This window comes from Lepidochelys olivacea (genome assembly GCF_965140295.1).
Source record: "Lepidochelys olivacea isolate rLepOli2 genome assembly, chromosome: 25".
Lineage (NCBI taxonomy): Eukaryota > Metazoa > Chordata > Testudines > Cheloniidae > Lepidochelys > Lepidochelys olivacea.
Genome location: NC_140435.1, coordinates 9,094,746 through 9,120,615, shown reverse-complemented (window position 1 = coordinate 9,120,615; position 25,870 = coordinate 9,094,746). Strand labels below are relative to the sequence as shown.

The following is a 25,870-nucleotide window of genomic DNA, read 5'->3' as shown; positions in this document are numbered from 1 at the left end:
AGCTTAAAAACTGCATAAAGCGATGTAGTAGCCAGAGAAATGTTACTATGGACAAATTCAACTACAAGCTCAATACAATCACCGACACAAAACATCTGTTGAGAAAAAAAGTGGGCCAATCTAAATGCACCAAGAAGCAGATAGGCTATTTAAGGGCAGATTCACACATTTTTAAATTGCAGCAGTTGTCAAGCCGATAATCTAACGGACAGCCATTTATAAGTGCAAGGATAACATGTGTGATAGACCCAAGCCAGTTGGGTACAGCAGAGTAGTAGAAGGCAGATATACTGGTCACTGGATAAGCATTTTTCTATTCCCTGACTGATCAGAACAAAGCCTGCTCCATGCTGTGGTGGACACATGACTCCAATTAGCCTGCAAAGAGTCAGTTGAAGCCATTAGACTAATGAGAACACCTGACTCCAATTAACCTGCAAAGAGTCAGGTGAGGCCGTTAAGCTAATGTGAACACCTGACTCTAATTAAGGCCCCTCTGATACAATAAAAGGGCTCACTCCTGTCAGGCTGAGGAGAGCCAGGGAGCCTGAGGAGAGGAACTGCAGCTGAAGAGCTGGGTAATGAAGACACCCTCAAGCCACTGGAAAGGGAGCCCTAAGGTAAGGGTGAAGAAGGTGTTAAGAGAGGGAAGCAGGAGAACTGTGGGGAAGTGGTCCAGGGAAATGTAGCATCTCAAAGGTCTGTTGCCAACAGCTGCTGCCATTAGGGTCCCTGGGTTGGAACCCGGAGTAGAGGGCAGGCCCTGGTTCCCTCCAACTCTCCACTACAGAAACACCTTCTTGGAGGGGAAGACAGGACCCCGTCAGGACAGAAGGCTAACCTGTTCTGGAATAAGCCCATAGGGACAACAGAGATTGTGGGAGTTCTCTCACCAACCTCCTTGCTGGCTTATGATGAAAATGGCTCAGTAGGCTGTGACCCTTGCCTCTAGAGGGAGAAGGGCTATGCAGAGGGTCACAGTGAGCCTCGCGTAATCTGCCAGGAAGAGCGGAACACACTGAGACAAGGCCACACATGGTATACTTTATTCACCCAGTAAAGTCTTCAAATACAGTAACTCCTCGCTTAACATTGTAGTTATGTTCCTGAAAAATGTGACTACGCGAAATGATGTTAAGCGAATCCAATTTCCCCATAAGAATTCATATAAATAGGGGGAAAAGGGGGGTGTTAGGTTCCAGGGAAATTTTTTTCACCGGACAAAAAACTATATATACACACACAGTATAAGTTTTAAACAAACAATTTAATACTGTACACAACAATGATTGTGAAGCTTGATTGAGGTGGTGAGGTAAACGGTGGAAGAGGATGGGATATTTCTTAGGGGATGCCTTACTGCTAAATGATGAACTGGCATTTGGCTGATCCCTCACGGGTTAACACGTTGCTGTTAATGTAGCCTCACACTCTACAAGGCAGCAGGAATGGAGGAAGAGGAGCCAGCATGGTAGAGACACACACCCTGTGTGTTGGGGGTGGGGGGGGGAAGAGGCACATTGCCCCTTTAAATATGCTGACCCCACTAAGTACAATGCCTTTAAAAAAAAATCAGGAAGTGGAGACAGCAGCTGTGACCAGCAAAGCCTCTCCATCCTGAGCCCTGACCTGTCCCCACCCCGCTCTATATGGAGAAGTGGTAAGGGGGACACCGTGACTTTAGCCCCCCTCCCCTGCACAGCAAGCAAGAGGCTCCCAGGAGCAGCTCCCAGGCAGAGGGCAGGAGCAGCACATGGCAGCGGGGAGAGGGACAGCTGAACTGCTGACAATTGGTAGCCTGCTGCAGGGCTGCCGCACAGGGAACTTAGGGGAGCTGATGGGGGGGCTGCTGGTCCACCCTGGTTCCAAGCCCCCACCAGCTCGCTGCAAGGGGCTGCTCTTCCTGCAAGCAGTGGACAAAGCAGGTGGCTGCCAAACAATGTTATAAGGGAGTATTACACAACTTTAAACGAGCATGTTCCCGAACGGATCAGCCAGGTAACAACGAAACAATGTTAACCGGGATGACTTTAAGTGAGGAGTTACTGTACTTGACACAGCGTTATTAAAAAGGGACACCATCAGGATTAGTACTCCCTAACAATTTATATTCTCTGCATACACTGGCAAAGTTCATGTAATTCTTTACTGCCTGCTGATCATTTACACTATGGCCCCTTCACACTGCTCTGTGTAAATGGTCCTTAACGTAGGTACTTCTGGAGTGGCGTAAAAGTGCCTTTGTATAAACAAAACTCTGGCCCTATATGTATTTTCTCTCACAAATAAGTGGTTTTTAACCAGTGATTACTACTAAATAAAGAGCCAGGAACCTAGCCTTTGTGAGCTGCTCTAAAATAAGTCAGAATACTCATGCAAGGAGGTGACAGAGAAAGATTTGGTAAAAGTGTTCCAGCTCAATATTTCCAAGGGATTACCATGAAGAGTAAGGACAAATTATTTCCTAGGCCCTTCTATGGCACTCATGATAGCATCAGAGCCTTTTTACATATATATTTGAAAAGGAAGCTCTAAAGCTTATGTACACATTATTTAAGAAGCTAAAGTTGGTATTTGAAACAGACCAAAGTCCAATAGTTTGAACAAGGAGTTAAAGGTGTGAAGCTCTATGCAACCTACTGGAGGAAGTACAAAATTCTTACTGCAAGGCTTGACCAACTTTTATTGTTTGCTTGCAACTCATTTGGGTTCCATGTTTCCCTTGGAGTTGATTAACTTTGCAAGTCCCTATTGACATAGAATTAATGGAAGTGTAAAGAAAACTACTTGCCTAAGTATAATAGCCTTATTATGAGACATCGTCCTAAGTACTTCAATTGGGTGCATACTGAGCACTGCTATTAACTGAATGCTCCAGGGCAATCGATAGGTCTCAGTTACTCTGCAGCTCCAGCTATATTAACATATTTAATATCTAAACTCAATCGTTTAAGAGTTAGGGCTGCTAAAGAACATTCTTAGCATGATCCAGATTGCAGCTTTTTTAAAAAAAATTATGCGTTTCAGCCATTCTGTCTCCCACTACTCTGATCTTGCTCAACTCCTTCCTAGAGGCTTTCAACCCTACACAGCACTAGCCTCTGTGACACAGCCCTTTCAAAGTCCCATTCCAGACCCGAGTGGGTCCTGAAATCCACAGCTTAGACAGTACGGTGTCTAGGTTAAACCTGCATCTTCCCTTTTGATTTTTGTTCCCTTTGTATAAGCTTCCCATCACCACGCAGCCTCACTCCGCCTGGTTTTCTCTCAGGCCTGAACTAAGCTCTCTTCAGAGACCAGTTAATGATATTTCTGATCACTCAGTGAGCACTGCCACTGAGCAACAAGAAGCACATCCCACCCCTCCCCATATCATTTGCATCACTGCTGTGCTTCCAGCCCTTACTGACTTAAGGAGCCAGAGTGTCTAGGATTCAAACTCAGGATTCCCGCTTTGTAATACATAGCAGTTACCTGAAAGACATAAGATATTGAGCCAACCCTGGAATCAAACACTTACCATCTCATACTCCTTGAGACAGAACTCACCTCAGCATATTTGGCCGGAATATCAGCTTTCTCCACACCATAGTGATGTTTGCAGTTTGTGGCAGCAGCGACTTGAAGCACTACCTGACCCACACCTGCAGGTAGAGAAAGAGACAGTTATAGTAAAAAAGTCCCCCATACACAGGAGACTGCTTCTAAAACAAAGACCAAGATGTATGCAAGGATTTCACAACATGTGTCAATTCCCCATCCAAAAAGTATGGATAATGTATCTCTCCCTCTCACCTTTTGTATCGTCTATTCACACTAAGCTCTTCAGGGAAGTGACTGTCTCTTTCTATAAGAATGTACAGTACCTAGCACAATAGCCATTCCCATAATACAAATAATATAGCACATTGATTGATAAACATATGACAATTTACATTACAACAAATAGCTCCAACTTCACAACAGTTACACCTCAATACCGGAGCCTATTTTCCTCTAAAAAGACTTATGTCCTACAGGAAGTAAATATGGATGTTTTTTGTTTTTGCAAGAAAACCAAACAGCAGCTAGATAAATTTTGCAGTTCAAATCTCTCAGTGTAATGGAGAGAGCTGTAACAAAACATTTATATCTGATTTTCATTGTGATGGAAAACTAATACAAAAGTCTCAGCACATTGGGAAAAAAATGCTAATACACAAGACAGGAGTATTATTTTCTAGTACAATAAAAAAAAGATAATGATCAATATGCATCAAAGTAATTTCAGACGCAATTTGCTAAACTGCAAGACAAAACATTACTTAAAAATGTATGAACTTCCCATCACTCAGTCTCAATTGTGTTTGCATCAGAGACTGCTCCAGCAGTAATTAGCTGCCATTCCCACACCTTGTCTGCACTCATTACATCTCTTTGGCTTGTGGGGGAAAGAAAAAAAAATCACAGCTGAACCTCTGCTTGCACACCTGACCCAGATTTTGCCAAGTACACGGTAAATCTTTATAAGCTGTTGCAATCATTCTATATTTATTTCTTACCACAATTGATTACAACTCCCGATCAAACCATTTCTATATTCATTCTAATACGACGTTTATCGCTGTTTGTACTGGACTAATGTAAAATGCATTGTCTCACTAATGCATTTCTCACAGAATCATAGATCACAAGGGAAAGAGAAACATTCAAGCCAAGCAGATAGCACATTTGCACAGAACACACATTGTTGTTTTCCATTTCATTGACTGCCTGCAGGAAGTAGCACCAGTCATTGAGGAGGTGGGGCTCTTGCCATTAAATCATTATTGATACAATACCCACTTTGGTATAATGGGGAATCACCTACTGACAGTCCTGTATAATAAAAAATTGTATTATGGTACCACCTAGAAGCCCCATACAGGTTCTGGGCCCCATTTTGCTATGTACCGTATAAACAGAGTAAAAGAACAGCTTACAATATGAATAAGAAGATGCAACTATTGAGTAAGAAACGCAATGGGGGAGGATGAGGGAAGCAGTAAAAACTATATGCATTTACATGGGCCAAATAAAATATCAGAAGTCATTACTGCCCTTCTCTCATCAGAGACCACTTGTGGTTAAAGATACCACTTTTTTGCAACAGTTGTCCTAATTCCAATTTGAACAACTGTGTTCTGCCTTCCTAAAATTCCATTTCAACCAGACATAATATTGTTGGCTTCTAGTCTTAAATGGTTGGACAGAGTTACTGATAAAAAATGGCTGCAACATTTGACCAGCGGTTGTTACACCCTGTGGCAGATGAATGATTCCTATACATAGAGGTATAGGAAAGGCACTAAAGTAAATGTTGGATATTGTGCTATTGCTACAATGGTATTCTAATCTACACTGTACACTATACTGCATTGACTAGAATACTATGGAAATTCAGTCTCAACTCTGCCATCTATGTGCAAACTTTCATTGGTGTTAACAAGAGTTATGTGGGGAGGAGAAATCAGGATCCTTTATTCTTCTTCGAGTGCTGGTACACGTCAATTCCAATCACGTGTGCGCACGCTGTGTGCACAGTCGTCAGAAAGTTTTCCCTTAGCAGCTCCCACCTGGTCAGCTGCGGAGCCCCCTGGAGTGGCGCCTCCATGGCACTCAATATATAACCCTGCCGAAATGGCCCTCACTTCAGTTCCTTCTTACCGTCCATGATGTCCATTGGAACGGCGTTCACTTGCCTTCCAAGTGCTTCCCTTAGTTTTCTTCTTTGGCCTGTAGTTTTAGTCTAGGATTCAATTAGCAGTTTAGTTTAGTGTATATAATTTGGGTTAGGGTGCAGGGACATCCCCTATCCCTTACCTCCCGTCAGCTGCAGGGCATGCCTCGGGCCCAAGGGTTTAAACTTTGCGGGACCTGCGGTAAGCCCATGCCTCCGGGTGACCCCCAGGATGCGTGCCTGAAGTGTCTGGGGGAAGAGTACCAAACAGACAGGCGCAAAATCTTTCCACCCTATGACGAAAAGAAAGAGGGATTTCCATCTGAAACAACTTCTGATGGAGTCCGCTCTCCATCCACAGAGCACATCAGTGCAGAGCGCCCCGGCCTCGGTGCATGACACGGTACCAAAGACAGACTCTGATTCAAAAGACCCTCAGCACCGGCACTCCTCAGTACAGACAACCAGGCATGGCTCACAATCACCGGTGCCACACAAGTGGCACAAGACGACAGACGGGGTTGTTCCCCGGTGCCGAAGCCAGGACCAGGTGCAACCGCAATGCATCCTGCGAAGGAGCACTCAGTGCCCAAGGGTCCCTCCAGGGTAGCTCTGCCCCTAATTAAAACTATACAGAGCAATATCAAAATGCTGCAGCAGACCCCAGCAACGACCCCGCCTATGGCGGGGGGTGTTGAGTGCAAGTACTTTGTCCCATTCAAGTACTTGTTCTCACACCTGCAGCCTTTCACCCTAGTAGTGACAGCCGTCATCAAGAAGGAGAGGCAGGGCCAGCAAGGACCAACTCCCAAATCCAAGGAGTCTAAAAGATTAGACCTTTTCGGTAGAAAGGTCTACTCAATGGGGGGCCTGCAGCAAATTATAGCAAACCAACAAGCAGACACAACTTCAACTTGTGGGACTCCATGTTGAAATTCAAGGAGCAAATTCCATCAGACTCCAGGGCTGAATTCATGGCCATCATTGACGAAGGGAAGGTGGTGGCATGAACCTCTCTTCAAACCTCCCTTGATGCGGCAGACTCTGCTACCCGCACCCTCTCATCGGGGTTAGCCATGAGAAGGGTTTCAGGGCTGCAGGCATCTGGGCCGCCCCCCAAAGTGCAGCAAACCCTTCAGGACCATCAGGACCCCTCTCATGAACAACTCCTTATCCATGAGGTGCAATAACTCCTCACCATAGGGGCAGTGGAGGAGGTTCCTCGGGAGCTAAGGGGCAAAGGATTGTACTCTCGTTATTTCCTAATCCCCAAGGCAAAGGAGGATCGCATATCTATTTTAGACCTGCAAGGACTCAACCAGGACTCAACTCAAACTTCATGGTGAAGTTGAAGTTCCGCATGGTCTCCCTGAGCACGATCATCCCGCCCCTGGATCCAGGGGCTGGTACGCCACCTTCTACATGAAAGACGTGTACTTTCACATAGCCATTTGGCCTGAGCACAGACAGTTTCTACGGTTTGTGGTCAACCACAATCATCATCAGTTCACTGTCTTCCCATTTGATCTATCAACAACGCCCCGAGTGTTCACAAAGTGTATGTCAGTAATAGCAGCCTTCCTCCCCAGAAGGCAGGTGGAGGTATATCCCTACCTCGACAACTGGCTAATACGGGGGCGCTCCAGGGAGCGGGTAGAATCTCAAGTCCGATTAACCAGATTCACTTTTGAGAGACTGGGACTCCTCCTCAACATGAACAAGTCGAGCTTACCACCGACCCAAAGAATAGAATTCATTGGGGGAGGTGCTGGACTCGGTACAGGCAAGGGCGATCCGGCCAGAGATATGATTCCAAGCCATAACTGACCCTCAGTTGGTGTGCGAGGAAGTCCCCTTCAACAGCCCACAACCCTCTCTGGCCCTAAGAACGGACGCATCAGCTCTGGGTTGGGGGGCTCATCTGGGAGATCTCCGAAAGCAAGGCCTATGGTCGCAGCACGAGCTCTCATTCAGTATCAATATCAAGGAGCTCAGAGTGGTGCAACAAGCCTGCCAGACCTTCCTGTCCCAACTACAAGGCCAGTGTGTGGCAGTGATTACCAGCACCACCACTGCCATGTTTTACATCAACAAACAGGGTGGAGCCTGTTCCTCCCCCCTGTCAGGAAGCCCTCCAGCTATGGGAGTTGTGCACAGCCCACTCCATTCACCTGGAGGCATCATATCTCCTAGGAGTGCAGAACGAACTAGCAGATCACCTCAGCAGGTCATTCCACAACAAGTGGTCCATCCATCCGGATGTCGTACAGTCCATCTTCCATAGGTGGGGGTTTCCCCCGGTAGATCTGTTTGCCACCAGGAGCAATACAAAGTGCCCAACGTTCTGCTTCTTCTGGAAATAGCCCGGGTTCAATCTCCGACGCTTTCATGCTACCCTGGGGGGACCTCCTCGTATATGCCTTTCCACCGGTCCGACTCATATACAAGCTGCTGCTCAAGATCCGCAGAGACAAGACAGAAATAATTCTGTTGGTCCCAGGATGGCCACGCCAACAGTGGTACACTCCAGACGCTTCTGGAGCCGTCTGTGGACACCGCGGTCCTGCTACTGCTTTTCTCAGATCTCAACACCCAGGACCACAGCCACCTTCACCCAGACCTCCAGTTCCTCCATCTCACAGCATGGAAGCTTCATGGTTAAACCCAATGGAGCTCCTGTGCTCGGAACTGGTCAGGCAGGTTCTGCTCAACAGCAGGAAACCATCCACCAGGGTCACTTCTCTGGCTAAGTGGAAGAGGTTCACTTGCTGGCATGCCCAGCATCGTACACCTCCACTTCAGGCTCCTATATCACTCATCCTGGATTACCTCCTGCACCTGAAAAGGGCCATCCATCAGGGTATAACCTTGCTGCTATTTCAGCCTTCCACCAGGGAGAATTGGGGGGTTCCATATTCACCAACCCTAGGGTAGGGCGTTTCCTCAAGGGCCTGGAAAAATTATATCCACAGACTCGATGACCTGTGCCTGCATGGGACTTCAATCTGGTCCTCTCCAGACTAATGGGGCCCCCTTTCGAACCACTGGCGACTCACTCCCTTCTGTATTTGTCATGGAAGGTGGTATTCCTAGTCGCCATCACATCGGCTAGGAGGGTGTCCGAGTTAAAAGCACTAACCTCCGACCCACCGTACATGGTCTTTCACAAGGCCAAGGTGCAATTCAGGCCTCATCCAGCCTTCCTGCCCAAGGTGGTGTCCCAGCTTCATATTAGCCAAGACATTTTTCTACCAGTCTTCTATCCCAAGCCTCATACCAGTGCACAGGAGCAGAGGCTTCACTCACTGGATGTCTGGCGTGCACTAGCATTCTACATCAAGCATATTAAATCTTTCAGGTAATCTAATCAGCTGTTCATGGCGGTGGCAGACCGGATGAAAGGGCTCCCAGTCTCTTCCCAATGCATTTCTTCCTGGATCACAGACTGCATCCACACAAGCTACGGGCTGACTAACGTCCAAGCCCCATCTATTACAGTATGTTCCACAAGGGCACAGGCCTCATCAGCAACTTTCCTGGCCCAGATTCCCATTCAGGAGATCTTCAGAGCGACAACCTGGTCATCGGTGCATACGTTTAACCACTCACTATGCTATCACCCAGCATTCCAGACATTTTGCAGCATTCGGCAGAGCAGTACTCCAGTCAGCAATTCCTTAACTCCGACCACACCTCCGTGTCACCTGATTGGAATCAACGTGAACAAGCCCTCGAAGAAAAACTGTTATTTACCTTCTCGTAACTATCGTTCTTCGAGATGTGTTGTTCACGTCCATTCCAATAAACATCCTCCTTCCCCTCTGTCGGAGTAGCCAGCAAGAAGGAACTGAAGGGGAGTCGGGTCAGCGGGCTTATTTGTTGAGTGCCATGAAGGCGCCACTACAGACAGCTCCACAGCCGACCCGACAGGAGCTGCCAAGGGAAAACTCTGCAACGACTGTGCACGCACCTGATTGGAATGGACCTCAACAACACATCTCAAGGAACAACAGTTATGAGAAGGTGAGTAACCATTTTTTTCCAGTGTATCCATCAACTGAAAACCAGTGCACAGAAAAGTGATCACAGAATTACGGTTGAGGCTACTGCATGCTAAACCATTCTTTTCAGATACTAATAAAGGTTCTTATTTTTCATATGCTTGGTCTTAGTCCAATATTAAGGTTTGGGATTCTATGGTGATAAATATCTGGTTTTGTTTTTGGTGGTGTTAGAGGCCAAGGAAAACAAAACATTTCACTACAGAAGCATTAGTCAGATGACACACTCCTCCATCTTGTTAGGCAAACAGCAAGATTGTGTGACTTCCAGATATGATCTCTTATTGTGACCTTACTGAACAAACACTTTCACACAACTGTGGTAAAGCAGTTATTTCTGTACAGCAAAGCACCATGCCTGACTAAACAGCATTTTAGATGTGTCTCATATTGTACTTAACTGGACACAAAATATAGTTACCAGAGTGGGGGGAAGGAGGGGAGGGATAAATTCTGTCCCCTGTGAGTGGCTTGCTTTAATACCCTTAACTTGGAATTCCATTTAGTAGATATAAAATGGAAGTAAGGTTAGTAATTCTGCTGTATTTTCAGTGGGCAGGTTCCCGTTTCCTTTGGTAGGATAAAGGATGACTGTTGAGAAAGCAAGAGGATATACACTTCATTTATTTCAACCTACAATTCTACATTAAAAAGGGGGAATTCTTATTACTCCTTTCCTGCTGGTAATCAGATTTGAGCAAATAAAACAAGATCATCTTACTCATCATATCTGCTCCACATCTGTGTTTGAGTCACATCTGGTTACTTAACTGACAAAAAGGTTTTTACTTTTGTTAAAACTGCTAACTGTAGCACAGATGCAGCTATGGAAGAGTGAGCTGGATTCTATACCGCCTCACAATAAACAGAAAATCTTTATTGCTGGTGATTGTGTCAGACAGAGAAAGAACCCACTTTATTTTCAGGTAGCAGGTGGAGTTTGCAGTTTTGACACTCAGGGGGGAAAAAAGTGTGATGCATGAACTTAAACTGGATCTAGAAGCCAGAAAGTATAAAATATGGACTCTGTTAATGGCACTTTTACACAATCATTTCAGATGCCAACCATACTTTAAAATGACTACATTTATCTATGGTGACAAAAATGAAGTATTCTTAAATTAAGTTTCCTGAAGTATCAATCCTTCCTTCACGTGGGTGGGTGACATTTGGTGCCACATCCCACTGGCAATACAGGAAGGAAAGCATTTATCTGTCAGGAGTGCACAGCCAGATAGACAGTCTGTGGGGATGGGTTACTTTCTAAATGTAAAGTGACTGACATTTTTTTATTCAGCGGAGGAAAAAGCCTGGGCAGAGATAGAAAAGGGAAAACGAAGCAGTTTGTCACTTACCACTGCCCAAGTCAACAAACAAGTCATCCTCAGTCATTTTAATCTCATCAATCATTTGGGCCACTAGATCAAAGGAAGTCTCTCCATACACCTCTGGGGAAAAGGGCTCATAGTTGTTGAGTTTCTCTGGGTCTGTCACCGAGTGGTTATATACTTGCTGCAAGATGTGACGGAGGAGCCCATTGGAGGGACGAGTGTTCAGTTTCATGGGCTGGGTAGTTCCTTTCCACTAAGAGTGAGGAGCAGAAAGGGAATGTAAACAAGAAAAATACATCATGACATACCTGCGTTTGCGGGTGGAAGGGCAACTGACACAAAGATAATCCACGTTCCTCCACCCCGTCTCTTGCATGGGTAAAACTGATCCAGTGTCCTTCCAAAAGCAGCAGCAAGACGTGCTAAAAGACTTCTGCAGCAATGCCGCTTGGGGAGGCTGGTTTGCTTTACTGTCTGTGTCACCTCACCCAATAGGTATTTTCGAAGACTGCATACTAGATACACGAGGGAAAACATCTAAGATCTGCCTACATACTAGATGTAACTACTGCATTTCATTGCGCCATCAACATAAAGACGGGTTTATTTTCTTGCCATGAAGTGTAGCATGGGAGGAATCACGCTCAGAGGGAGTGGGAGAGAAAATTTAAGCTTCTGCTGGCCAATAATCTCACTCCTAAATAGAAGCTATTGATGTTTCTGAACTTCCTCTTGTCTTCCCCACTTTGGATTTTAAACGTCTGTAAGCTTTTTTCCCTGGGCATCTTTTCCATCTCCTTTTCCTGATAGTCACCTCTTTCCTATCTGATCCTCTGTTTGAGGGCTCAGTGCTGCTACCTCAGAGGCCAATTACCACTTCTGCTCCTTATGTCAGCTAGCCTGGGCTCCTACATTCAGCAGGGCACTGGCAGGACAGAGTGAAACTGACTAAATTCTCACTTCAGTGAGTGACTGTAAATGAAAAGTTTCAGAGTAACAGCCGTGTTAGTCTGTATTCACAAAAAGAAAAGGAGTACTTGTGGCACCTTAGAGACTAACCAATTGATTTGAGCATAAGCTTTCGTGATGAAGTGAGCTGTAGCTCACGAAAGCTTATGCTCAAATAAATTGGTTAGTCTCTAAGGTGCCACAAGTACTCCTTTTCTTTTTGTAAATGAAATGTGAGTGCTGAAGAATTCCAACTTTTAAGCTATTAACAAAGACAAAAGTGGCCAGCATCTACGAATCAGGCAAACGATATGGAGATTTGTAGGTGCCAAAGTGGTGCAAAGTCTGGGAGAAGTTCTAACCTACTGGCAATATCTTTCTGAGGTCTATTTTGAATGCTCCCACAAAAGAAGATAACAGTCCCCAACATGTGTTTGATAGGTCAAAGTGCTTCATAAGGCCCCGAGATTGTGATTTTTGTAGAATAAGATGTAGTATTAAATTGGATGAGTGTTAAGTACAACGACAGATACTATTGACAGAACGGGCATCTAAATTCCATAAATTAAGTAAAATTCGTATTATTAGATTACACTTACTGTGTTTCATTACCAGCCTTAAACTTGGGGTAAGAAAACCAAAAGTTGCCTATTAGAAATCTATTAAAATAGATTTCATTCCAGTCCTTCCTTAATAGTGATTGATCCTTTGGAACAGAACAGTTCTAAAATATAGCTTTATTGAACAGTAAGGGAATTCTTAATCTATGGATCATCGCCACGATACACAAATTAATCTGGACTATTTAAGGAATCTTTAAGTCTCAATCCCCACACGCACAAGTAAACGTGTATACGTTAAATCCTCGTGAAATTTCTGATGAAAAAAGCTAGGTATGGTGCATGCAAAGGAACCCTTTTTCAAAGGTAACTCAACTATTTCAAATGTCAAAGCAAGAGTGCCAGCTGCACATTAGGGACTAAGAGCCTGCAAACCTGTATTTTAGAAAAATTAAGCCATTCTTATATAAAAGATATAAATTCAAATCCTCAAGTGCCAAGTTTTGGCCAAGAAAGCAAGGTTTAATAGACGACTTATTAACTCCCGAATGAATGGAAAAGCTGTAATGGTGCTGTTTAAGCAAACACACAACTGAGTGCTAAGAAAGTCAGCTCTTCTTAGTTGTCATTTTCAGTACATGAATTTGAAACCACTAGCCTGAATAAAGCCAACTAGATAGGCACCACAGCATAACAAAGGTAAATACATACCAACTGATGAATGCTATCAATGGCGCGGTTGTATTTGTCACAAAGCCTCTGCATGCTTTCAAAGCTGGGAAAGGAAAAAAAGCGAAGTTTGCTAGTCAGTCAACAGTAAAGAGGGTCTTGAAATGCTCAGCTATGCACATTAAAACAACACTGCCAAGGTTGGTAGGCACAACATTTGACCTACATTTTTTGAAGTGTACATACTGTAGCTGTAAATTTTTTTTTTTTGCAACAATCATTAATTCTTTATGCAATTTTACACTTTTATAAATTTTCCTTAAATAAGAGACTTTAGCGGCCCAACGATTCATTAGACATTCTATACCTGGTATCCATGTGATGGAAAAAAAAGTTCTTTTAAAGAAACTGATTTCTACCTAGGGAGGTGGTGGACTCTCCTTCCTTGGAAGTTTTTAAGGTCAGGCTTGACAAAGCACTGGCTGGGATGATTTAGTTGGGGATTGGTCCTGCTTTGAGCAGGGGGTTGGACTAGATGACCTCCTGAGGTTCCTTCCAACCCTGATATTCTATGATTTTATGATTTTAACGTTCAGCTTCCAAAGACTTATTGTAATGAATGGGGAAAATTAAGTTATGGAGATAGCACCAAGTTATCTTACGTTTTTCCTTTCTGACCTATCAGGAATTCAAGCTGGAAATTCCCATGGGCCCTCTTAGCTTCCTCCCACTTCCCTACATGCAAAAAATGTTTTAAGCACTACACTCGTAAAAAGAAAAGGAGGACTTGTGGCACCTTAGAGACTAACAAATTTATTTGAGCATAAGCTTTAGTGAGCTACAGCTCACTTCATCGGACGCATTCAGTGGATGACTTGTAAAGTAGTCTGCTTTGTTCCTTCCGGTGTCCACTATATCCAGCTATGAAGACAGTCAGACACTTATCCAGAGCTCAGTTCTATTCTGTTCTAACATGCAGTGTGCCATGTAATACAACTTCTTCAAAGTACAAACTTCATCCGCCAGACACCTGCTTTACAAGGAAAGCATACTGCTTGTTCTGTGGGTTAGTTGGGTTCACAGTTTAGCCAGGCACCTTAATTGCAGAGGCTGAGAGGATTACAGAATTATTTTGGGTCAAGGAGGTAAGGATACCTGCCAGGCCCACCGTCATTACATAACTAGATTCCAGAAAGCAGCAGCAGAAAAGCCAGTCCACCGAGTAATTGGGCATACCCCACATCTACCCCAAGACAGGAAGGGAGGAGAAAAGACAGAGGAGAAGGGAAGGAAGTTAACTTCTCATAAACTTGACTTCACTGCCACAACTAGCTAAGGCCTGGATACACAACTTCAGCTACGAGAATAGCATAGCTGAAGTCAACGTATCTTAGATAGATCGACTTAGAATCACTTACTTCGCATCCTTGCGGCGCGAAATCGATGGCCACTGCTCCCCCATCGACTCCGCTTCCGCCTCTCGCCATGGTGGAGTTCCGGAGTCGACAGCAGAGCGATCGGCGATCGATTTATCACGTCTACACTAGACACAATAAACCGATCCCCGATAGATCGATCACTACCCCCCCCGATCCAGCAGGTAGTATAGACGTGGCCTCTGACTCCTTATCTGAGAACACGGCTGTTTTGCACTTGCTTTGGGCTGCCAATTAACAGGTTTTAATTCCATGTTAATAAAAACAGGCAAGACTGAAAAATATTTTTACGAGTGTCTATTTGCATTTCCATAATGCACTGGTTTTCATTCCTAGTCTCTGCATTTGCAGCACTGCAGCCAATCTTCTAGGATTAACTTTTCAAATAATTCTCCCCCCCCCACAAGGAAAATGAACTGATTAAACAGGATGACAGGTTTATGGCTTCTTTGAACAGCTTCTGAGAAATAAGTCAGGTGTGGTTGAGGACAGATGGTTTCTTCTCTTATTCAGTATCATTGCTGACAAAGTGAGGCTGCACACCTATACATACCCCACCAGTGCTACACAATTACTGTATCACAATATCAGCATATAAACCATAGACCTGACATTAAGAGGTACTGAGCACTCACTACTCCTATTTAATTCCCTGGGAGGCTGGAGGGGCTAGTACGATGAGACCATATAAAATAAAAGGAATAATATAGCACCAAAGAGCGGTCCTTTTACATTGCAAAAGCCATCCAGGTGCTCAAAGAGTTAACGCTGAATTAGGACCTGATTCAGTTTCACCTGTCTCAATCCCACTCAGGAGACATGATCACTTTGTGGACACCGGTGTACTTAGATCTTTTCCATAAAAGAAATTCCATGGATTTTCATAAATCACAACTTGTCTGCAGGCAAGTGTCATCTCTATTTCCATTTTCAGTTAGTACAGTCAAATTGAGCCAAAAATATAGACTCTCTCAACTGTGTCCAAACGAACTTATTACAAACAAAAGAATTCCATAGGGTCAGATTCTGTCCGTCCCAATCTCTACCCACAGAGCAGACTGCAACACAACCCTGTCAAGCCAGTCCATGTAGTAGGTGTTTTCACATAGTTCTGTGAATCAGGCACTGTTCCTGCTTCTCCAGAGACAAAGGCTGTAGGAACAGTTTGAGTTGAAACTCTGTTTTTATAGTGTTGCCACTCGTATTTGATTCTGAATAGGAGAGGAGTGGGGAAAGTTAACCTTCCACAAACATGGAGAGAAAAATCAGTGGTGCCACGGGCAGCTCTGGCATAGTGTTTTCCAACACGAATTCTTAGTTACTACAAAAGCAGAAACTTCAATGCCATTCAGATTCCAAATGCTGGCTTTAGCCCAACAGCACAGATACAGATCATTGTTTCAGGGTGAGTAATTCCAACGTACACCAGCTCAGCTTTCTGCTATGTGAAGTTTCCAATTATGTCCTTAAATCCAGCAGCCGTTGCCAATACTCCTGTTACACATTTCCTACCAAAATAACTTTGTAGAGTCTGAAGCCAGTTCTAAAAGAAAACTTCAGCTCAGTTTGCAGTGTCTATAATTAGTTATTCTTAGACCAATTCACAACAAGCCATTTAGGCCTGCCCTTCTGGGGAAGGGGGAGTTCCTCTCACCTTTTTGTATCATAGTCAATTAAAACATAATTTTCCATAGCAAGCTTGAGATCTGGGATTTCTTCACAGACCCACCTGCAATGAGACAAGAATCAGAATACAATAGACCCCCAAATCTTTTACATTAGTGTTTGAACGAGGCAGTTTTTATTTTTACTGAAGCAGCAATCCGCCTGGATTCTAGACAGACGTTCCTATAAATTAAAAACAGTGTTACAGAAAGCATGAAAGACTGCAATATTGTGAGAAGTGAAGCAGACATCACAAAATGCTAATTATGGGGCTGGAAGAGTTCTTATTCAACACAAGAGTGAATATGAAGTTAAGTGCCCATTACCACTGGCAGAACTATAAAGCTCTTGAATAGGCATGAACTCCATTTTGACTTCACAATGAAGAGACAAATATACTTAGTTGATGTAAAAATAAAAGCCACAGCTAATGCTAATCTAATGGGAAATATGAAGCACAGAAACAATCATTCTGAAATGCATTTATTTTTTTAATAAGTTATGAACAACCACTTCCTTAGACAAAGCTACTTGTCTATCTTGCCACACGTAGATGCAAGTCATCTTCTGCAACCTGATGTCTGAAAATGCACAGCAGTCCTCAGCACAAATGAAACCTCCAAAGAGTTGATGTGAGAGGGCGCTTTCTCCCTCTACCAGGGCAGTATACTGTATTTCCACTTAAGTGGCCCAGCTTGAAATAGACTTGATAGTGGTTTTGATGTTTTTGTTGTTTGTTTTCTTAAAGGCATGTGGTTTTTTCAGGATTAATACAGCCCTGTATTCTGCTCCTATTAGAAATGGAAAACTGAGACCACTGCCAGGATATCTGACAAGCTAAATCTGGCAAAAGAAATACAGCGTTCTGCATTTCATTTCAAATGTGAAAAAGTTAATTATTTTCAAAGACAACTTAAAAACTAACAATGAGGGCCACAATCTGGATGGCAAGTCACTGGAGCGACAAAGTCTTTGTAAAGGGCCGGGGAAGTCACATCAGGAAAAAGGGTTTCACACCCTTTCCTTTCTAATCATCAAGCTGAGAAACAGTGATCTGAAGTATCACCCAAAATACAGAGTGCTCTACAGAATACCATTGGGAACCACATTTTCTTTCCCTTAGGTCTTGATATTATGGACAGATTGATTCCTCGAATACTATATAGCATTTGTTTTGTTTTTTTCAAAAGAGCAACCCCTCTATGCTTTGTGGCCCTATAAGGACTCCAACAATGGTTTTGTGGGGTTCCATGTTTATCATTTCCACTTTGGTATCCAATTTGGTCAGCTTACTAGAAAGAACATTTCTGAAACTGCCATCATGACAACCACGGATCTGACAGTCAAGCTGAGTTCTTTCTGGCTCGTGGATCACCCTGGCTAAAAGAGTATGCAACTGACACTTAGGCTATGTCTACACTACAGCCTGTGTCAGCAAAACTTATGTCACTTCGGGGTGTGAATATTCCACCCCTCAAGCGACATGAGTTAGACGGACATAAGCTTTCGTGTGCACAGCACTAGGTCAGTGGGCGAGGTTTTCCCGCCGACATAACTTATACTGCTCACGGAGGTGGGTTTTCTATGACGATGGGAGAGTTCTCCCGTCGGCAGAGAGTGTCTTCACCACACGCACTGCAGCTGTATGTGTAGACATACCCTACGTTAATAGATTTACTGATAAAGATTCCAGGCTCTCTCCCCACATCTCTGTGTTGACTTTGCAGTGGAATTGATAGTAGCAAAAATAAGCAACAAAAAAGAACCACATTTTAGACAAAGTCATAAGACATGATTGCATGTGTACAGGAAGCAGATATGTTGATTAAAAGTGCCATTTCAGTAAAATCACTTTTTTCACTTTACTATGCTGAAAGGTGACCTGATTTTATTTTGAATAGGCTAAAAGTGTACAAAATGTCCCAAACAGCCAATGTGAGAGATGAGCATTTAGTATCCAAATGACTTAATCTTAAATCACTAATATTCCTCTTCTCATTGCTCTTTAGGACATTCAGCACCTTACAAAAAGGCATAATGGTAAGTATCTGTGAACTACATTTCTTTCTATTCTTCTAATGAAGACTCACCTCCTTAAAACCTCACTTTTTTTTATCTCTACAATTTTTTTCCCCGCAAACTAGGCCAGTGTGCAGCAAACAACTGTTCATATCACAACTTTTCAAGCCAGTGGTCAGCTCTACATCCTCCCACCTCACACCTCCATAGAACAGTTTACTAGCATAAGCAACAAGTATGCACTGTGGTTAATTTGGTACACGGGTAAGAATGATAGTTACAAACATATGTTAAGGCTCTGTATGCACTACAGAAATCCCCATTTTTATAATAAAGCTGTGAAACGTGATTGTGGCCCAACTGCGTTCTAGCAATGACTCTTCTTGCCATTGGCTGGTGTGCACACAGAAAGTACGAGTGCAGATGACTGCTACTCCAGCAGCCACTTTCAGTAGCGTAGCAGTTAAACCTGCTCAGAGCAAGTCAAACTGATGTGCTACTGAAAACAGATGTCAAGAGCCAGAGAGCTAGGGCTCCCAACCTTACTAATGTTACTACCGCTGAACTGCTGTCAGCAATGGCTGAAAAAGTTTCAGACAAGGCCTTTGTGGATTTAAAAAAAGAAATGTCAAGGAACAAGGCTAAACCACGGTCCCTTAACATGGATAACATTATTTTCTACCCACAAACACAGGGGAAGTATGCTTGAAAACAATTTTAAAATCGGATTCTCTGTTGTGGATAAACAAAAAACCCAGTCATATTAGGGAGTGTTTCTGCTCAGCAACTTTTTCTCAAGGCTGCCAAAACCACAGTGCATATGAATTATTGCTGTGTCACAAACTGTGTGTGGCTGTAGTGGTGCCTGAAAACATTCAACCCTCTTACACTCGGCCTTCTTTCCAGTAGTATTTCAGCCACACCCTCCCACTGATGCAGCTCCACTATGCTCAGGCAGGCAGCACTCCTGACCCTTCCGAGTGCCAATGGCACTGCCCAGTTGTAGCCACAGTGGACTATTTTAAGAAATAAAAGTGAACAGCGTAAGCTTAAATCGGGCCAGAACCTAAGAAGAGACCGTAGATGGCGGTGGTGGTGTTTCGCTTGTTTGTTTGTTTAAGTTCTGGGCCTTATGCTTCCAAAGACTAAATTTTAAAATCCTGATTATAAAAAAACAAACAAACATAGAATTTGATACTGTTGTACAATTTCATTTAGAACAACCGCAGACTAGAACAGTTTGTTTCAGACTAAGATTAAATTGGGGGCATAGGGAGAAGTTACTGCATCGCGTGAATTTACAGAGCTGTAATTCTGATTAGTGTCCAGGTTTAGTTCTGCTACAGCATAATTAGATTGCTATCTTCCCCTGTATTTGTTCCCCTCCCCTACACCTAATGTCTAATTTGAGACATACAGTAATACCAACATGGAAGAAAAGGTTCTGTCCAGTTCTGCATTGAACACTTACCGAATTGTCTCAATGATTTCATGAGCAGCATCATGGTGTTTGTCCTGAAATTAAAGGGGAGGGGGAAAAGAGAGAGAAGAGAAGCAGTTTCAGACAGACATCTGGAGAACACCATTCATATCAATCCCCAAAGATTACAGGACTCAACCTTCTAAAGTAGATTAGGAGTTAGAGAGGCAGGAGTCCTTAATTGCCACCCAGCGCAGTTAATATATTCAAAATGTACATTTCTTGAGAGACAACAAAGCTTCTTATACTTAAGAAAATAGGTTGTCTTGAGTTTCCACAGACCACTAAAAGGTTTTTAAAAAACCGCCCTTCCACTTATGTCACCTTCACTTCTTGAAAATAAGAAATGTTACAGTCAATACCCTTGGGGATTAGTGCGAGGTGTGTGTTTGAATGCAAGTTACATAACAAACAATAAGAATGGATACTAGTGATAAAAACTGATAACACCATATACCAGCTACATTGAGGCCTTTCTACTACTATAAAGCCATTGAAATTGTTCATTGTGTTACACATACACACACAGGATTGTGCGACACAAAGATTCTACTGGCATGTGTTTGGAATACCATATTACTTAGGTAAAGCCACAAGTGAGTTCTGCAGGTCTCATTCCATATGAGTGCCAATAAAACCCTTCTGCATGTGCCACATGTTACAGAAAAGTCTGTTTTAGGAAAATTATGGGAGGTTCTGAATATCTTATTGTATCCATCCTGCAAAGCCCAGAGCCATAGTTACCAAGAGTTCAACTGTAAAGGGCTCAGAAGGAGACAGAGAAACCTCTAAAAATAACCCTAAGAGTCATAACTTTTTTTTTTTTTTTTTTTTAAATTAAAATGACTTTCCTGAGCAAAAAGCAAGCACTGAGCCTCCAAGGTCTGAATTTTCCATCCTGGGCCTCAGACAGGATAATTTTTGAAGGGCTTGTGGGTAGGAAATTCCACATTTGAGGAAAAGAGGAAACATTTAAATGCAAATGATAAAAAAAATGGGGGACGTTTGAAATTTTAGAAGTTGTCCAAGGGCAGACTGCAGGCAAAGTGATCAAAGACGCACGATAGAATGCATTTGTGACATAGCGATCACTTATACATATAGTATCTATATTATTTAGTCCATATCGCCTGTATATGCACACACACAGCTAACAGACTTTTCCTCATTTCTGAATTCTCTCTCAGTGGTATGGAGGTTATACACAATCTAAATCCGTATTTCTCACAGCCAAATTTGGGGATACGTAGGTTTCCTATTATACATACCCAGTTTTAAATTTGGCTTCATAACATCAAGTCTTACTTTTAAAAACCAATTTCAGCATGTGGTAAAGGACAACTACTGCGGAAGCAAATCCACATGCCCTGCAACCTGTACACCCACAGGTAATATGTTAATTAGGTACTGGTTTGAACAGGAATCTGAGAGGACAATGAAAGGGGACAGAGATAAGGAAGGGCAAACATCTGTTAACCTACTGACTCAGGCACAGATATGAAAGAAACTATGCTCTCTAAACTGTCAGGAAGGGGGTTTATTTTTAGAATGTCAGAACTTAAGGCTGTAACTGTGAAGAGTCAAGCTGTCTGGGATCAGTAGTCTCAGGGCATGGCTACACTTGCAGATGTAGAGTGCTGTGAGTTAAACCCGCCTTTATACAGCGCAGCAGGGAAAGTGCTGCAGTCTGTCCACACTGACAGCTGCAAGCACACCGGCATGGCCATATCTGCGGCACTTGCAGCGGCATTGGGCACAGCGCATTGTGGGCAGCTATCCCACAGAGCACCTCTTCCCATTCTGGCACTGTGGCTTGTGGGAAGGGGGCGGGGAGTGCAGTGCATTCTGGATCCTGTCCCAACACCCCGTGATGCATCGCTTTGCATCCCAGCATTCCCTTTGATTCCATCCACAATTGGCACCATCTGTCAACAGTTTTTGTACTGTGCGCTGTCTTCCCTTTCGGTCTGCGGGAATGGAGCCCGAACTGCTGAGGAACATGCTGGCAAGTCTTGCCAGCGCGTCACGTTTGGCAGTCAAGTTATTCCTTAAGATCCAAAGAGACAGTGAGGACTCCGACGATATCGACTCGAGTAACGCGAACGACACGAGTTTGCTTGTGGCATTCAAGGACATGCTCACCACCATCAAATGCCACTTTTGGGCTCAGGAAACAAGCACTGAGTGGTGGGATCACATCGTCATGCAAGTCTGAGATGACGAGCAGTGGCTGCAGAACTTTCCGATGAGAAAAGCCACTTTCATGGGACTGTGTGCTGAGCTCGCCTCCACCCTGCAGCGGAGGGACAAGAGATTGAGAGCTGCCCTGACTGTGAAGGAGCAGGTGGCTATTGCAATCTGGCAACTCCAGACAGCTACCAATCGGTCGTTAACCAGTTTGGAGTGGGGAAGTCGACCATTGGAATCCTGTTAATGCAAGTTTGCAGGGCCATTGATTGCATCCTGCTCAGAACCACCATGACTCCGGGTAACGTGCATGACATTATGGCTGGCTTTGCACAAATGGGTTTCCCTAACTGCGGAGGGGCGATAGATGGGACACACATTGCAATTCTGGCACCAGCCCACGTAGCCTCAGAGTACGTTAATCGGAAGGGATATTTCTCTATGGTTCTCCAGGTACTTGTGGATCACCGTGGGCGTTTCATTGACATTAATGCATGGTGGCCCGGAAAGGTGCATGACGCACTTATCTTTCATAACACTGGCCTTTTCAGGAAGCTGCAAGCCGGGACTTTTTTTCCCAGACCAGAAGATCACCATAGGGGAAGTCGAAATGCCCATTGTGATCCTTGGAGACCCCGCTTACCCTTTGATGCCGTGGCTCATTAAACCCTACATAGGGAGCCCTGACAGCAGCAAGGAGTGGTTGAACAACAAGCTGAGCTGGTGCAGAATGACTATGGAGTGTGCTTTTGGCCGTTTAAAGGGTCGCTGGTGCTCTCTGTATGGGAAGCTGGACCTAGCCTATAACAGCATCCCCGCAGTTATATCCGAATGCTGTACCCTCCATAACATTTGTGAAGGGAAAGGTGAAAGATTCACTCAGGCATGGAACTGGAGGTTCAACACCTAGAGACTGAATTTGAACAGCCGGAGACGAGGGCTATTAGAGGGGCCCAGCATGGGGCTGCAAGGATGAGGGAGGAATTTGGGGCTGAAAGCCCACAGTAACGTCTGGTGTGGTGCCCTGCACTGGTGAAGCGTGGTAGGAATCTGTGTTTGCTACGTATGATACGCTGACTTGCAGTGCCTTTTTTCCTGGGCTACGGTTTCTTTTACTTTATGCAATAATAAAGAATGTTTTCAAAGCCAAAAAATCAATTTATTGAAAAGAAACAACACAACTGCTTGGGAAACACAAAGGGCAAGGAGGTGAGATGGGGTGGGGTGGGGAACGGAACAGTACAATCACAGATTTGCGTATGTCCTGTCTGGAGTGCTGTGCAATGCATGCTTCACTTCAGGATGGCTTCACTGCATAGTGATGGGCATTGAGGGCAGTGGGTAAGGGTCGTAGTTTTCAGGGCTGGGTTGGGGGGGGAAGGGGCAGGCATAGTAGCGCTCCGCCTGCATGGCTACGAGTGCCTGGATCGAGTCCACTTGGCACTCCATGATGCTTATCAGCCACTCTGTGCTTTGGTGCCAACGATCCGCATTCTGCTGGCGGACCCTCCTTTCACTCTCCCACCATTCCTGCACCTTTTTATTTTCATTAGGTTGAATGCTGCATGACTTCATGCAGCATGTCCTCTTCGCTTCTACGTGGCCTCTTCCTGATTCTTTGCAGCCTCTCGGCCGTTGATAACACGGACGGCTGAGATCTCAAGGTTGCATCTGTAAAGGCAAAATGCTACACTTAACAGAGGCAGCATTGTTCACACCAGACAGAGCAATGATTCCCCCGTATTCAAGGCCAAGCACAGTCTACACAATAGCATAATTTGCCTGTCCCAAAGCGAGCGCACATAACCCACGGGAGCCCCAAAATGGTGAGTAAGCACAGGCTCAAGCGTGACTAATTGTTTCACAGCTGTACTGTCCTCTGGGTTTCTGTGCCTTGAGAAGAGCCAACAGCGGCAGGGGGCCCCTATACTGAACACTGTCCCCATATTTTCCACAGGAGTTCGTCCTGGAAGAGATCTCGCTGCTGAGGGTGACCAGGGAAGCAAGGGAGGGTCTTCTACTGCAATGCGGCTTCCACCCTGGCCCATATGCAGCTTGCCTGTGTGTGGCAATGGTCCCGCCCATCACAGCACAGTGGCACGGACAAGTTAGCCCGACTGGGACAAGGACCACAGTGCCTCTCCCGAAAAACCTGCACAAGCGCATTGTCCAAGTTCCGGCTGAGACCTTTGAAGAGATCACTGAGGCCGATTGCCGCGATGCGAGAGAGCACCTCAATGCCCTATTCCGCATCTACGCATGCATGAGGCCCTAACCCTCCTCGCCCCAAGAGCCCGCACCAAATAACTTCCTTCCCAAAATAAAAGCCGCTTACCGGAAACCTCCTGTGGTGTTTGTCCTTCCCCAAGCACTGGCCGCTGCAACTGGCTACCTTCCTCCTGGCTTGAGAACGGCTCCTGGCTGCATTCCTCCGCCTCAGCACCCTCACTCCCACTTTGCTGCTCCTCCTCCTGCCTTGTTGCACTGGCCTCTGAGGTGTCCATGGTGATATTTGGCATGGAGGTGGGATCGCCCCCAAGTATCACATCCAGCTCTTCGTAAAAACCGCAGGTCGCAGGGGCAGCACTGGAGCGGCTGTTTGCCTCTTGGCCTTTGCAGTAGGTATTTCGCAGCTCCTTCACTTTAACCCTGCACTGCAGTGTGTCCCGATCATGGCCCCTTTCCAGCATGGCCCTTGATATCTGCCCAAAGGTATCGTAATTCCTATGGCTGGAGTGCGACTGGGACTGGACAGCTTCCTCCCCCCAAACACTGATGAGGTCCAGCACCTCGCCATTGCTCCATACTGGGGATTGCCTGGCGCGTGGAGGCATGGTCACCTAGAAAGATGCGCTGAGAGCACTCCACGCCTGGCTGAGCAAACAGGAAGGGGATTTTCAAAATTCCCAGAGAATTTAAAGGGCAGGTCTAACGGTTGGTCACCTGAGGGCAGGGCAGTAGAGTTCAAAGTGATGACCAGCGTGGCTACAACAGGCATCGTGGTACACTTCTGGAGGCCGATCACAGCGCACTAACGGACCAGGGCGTCCACACTGGCGCCGCGGCGCTCCAGCAGGGGGCGCAGCGAACGTTATTCCACTCGCCGAGGTGGAGTACCAGCAGCACTGTAGCCGCGGAGACAGAGCGCTCTACTCGCCTCGCCAGCGCGAACGGGTAGCGAGCTAGGGCGCCCAGGCCTCCTTTATTGCACTGTAACTCCCAAGTGTAGCCAAACCCTCAGATTCAGGCCACGTCAACACTTACAAGCTTAAAATATAGCTGTGCCACTGTAAGATCGCTCGCTGTTTTATGCTGACAGGAGAGAGCACTCCCGTCAACATCATAAAACCAGCTCAACGAGTGGTGGTAGCTACCTCAGCGGCAGAGTGTCTCCTGCCAACACAGCGCTGTGTACATAAGCGCTTATGCCAGCAAAACCTGTGTCGCTCGGGGGGGTGGGGGGGGTTCCACACACCTGAGCAACAGAAGTTTTGCCGACCTAAGTGCTAGTGTAGACATGGCCTCAGATGTGAAAATCCTTGAACTTTCCAGGGATGGCAGCAGCCACAAAATACCTAAGGAGTAAAAACTAACAAGGAAACCAGAAACCAAGTAATTGGCTAAGCAGTGAAGTTTGACCTACTAACCACCATGTAGTCCTCTTTGTATGCTCTGTAACATGCCATAGCTCCACAGACAAAAATGCTCGTAACACACCACAGATGGTCACATTTGGATCATGCTTGCTCCAAGCAATGCTTCCCATCACATCATCTGCCACTGTCCCATTCTCAACTGGTGGAATGCCAGTGTGGA

The 25,870-nt window shown here is 44.9% G+C and overlaps 1 protein-coding gene and 1 long non-coding RNA gene across 6 annotated transcripts in view; one reads left to right on the top strand and one right to left on the bottom strand.

Annotated features, from left to right (window-relative positions):
* The window catches only part of DOT1L (DOT1 like histone lysine methyltransferase), a 95,870-nt gene that overhangs the window by 50,834 nt on the left and 19,166 nt on the right, over positions 1-25,870 (bottom strand). For all 5 annotated transcript variants that reach the window (XM_084614181.1, XM_084614185.1, XM_084614184.1 and 2 more), the window contains exons 2-6: positions 19,859-19,902; positions 16,358-16,432; positions 13,310-13,373; positions 11,115-11,343; positions 3,550-3,644 (exon numbers count right to left, since the gene is read on the bottom strand). In XM_084614181.1, coding sequence (XP_084470307.1) covers positions 3,550-3,644; positions 11,115-11,343; positions 13,310-13,373; positions 16,358-16,432; positions 19,859-19,902 — 507 coding nt within the window. The remainder of the gene's footprint in view (positions 1-3,549; positions 3,645-11,114; positions 11,344-13,309; positions 13,374-16,357; positions 16,433-19,858; positions 19,903-25,870) is intronic.
* On the top strand, positions 536-24,386 carry LOC311512828. The gene is made up of 3 exons (XR_014709575.1): positions 536-620; positions 18,378-18,408; positions 24,012-24,386. It is a non-coding gene; the product is annotated as an uncharacterized lncRNA (long non-coding RNA).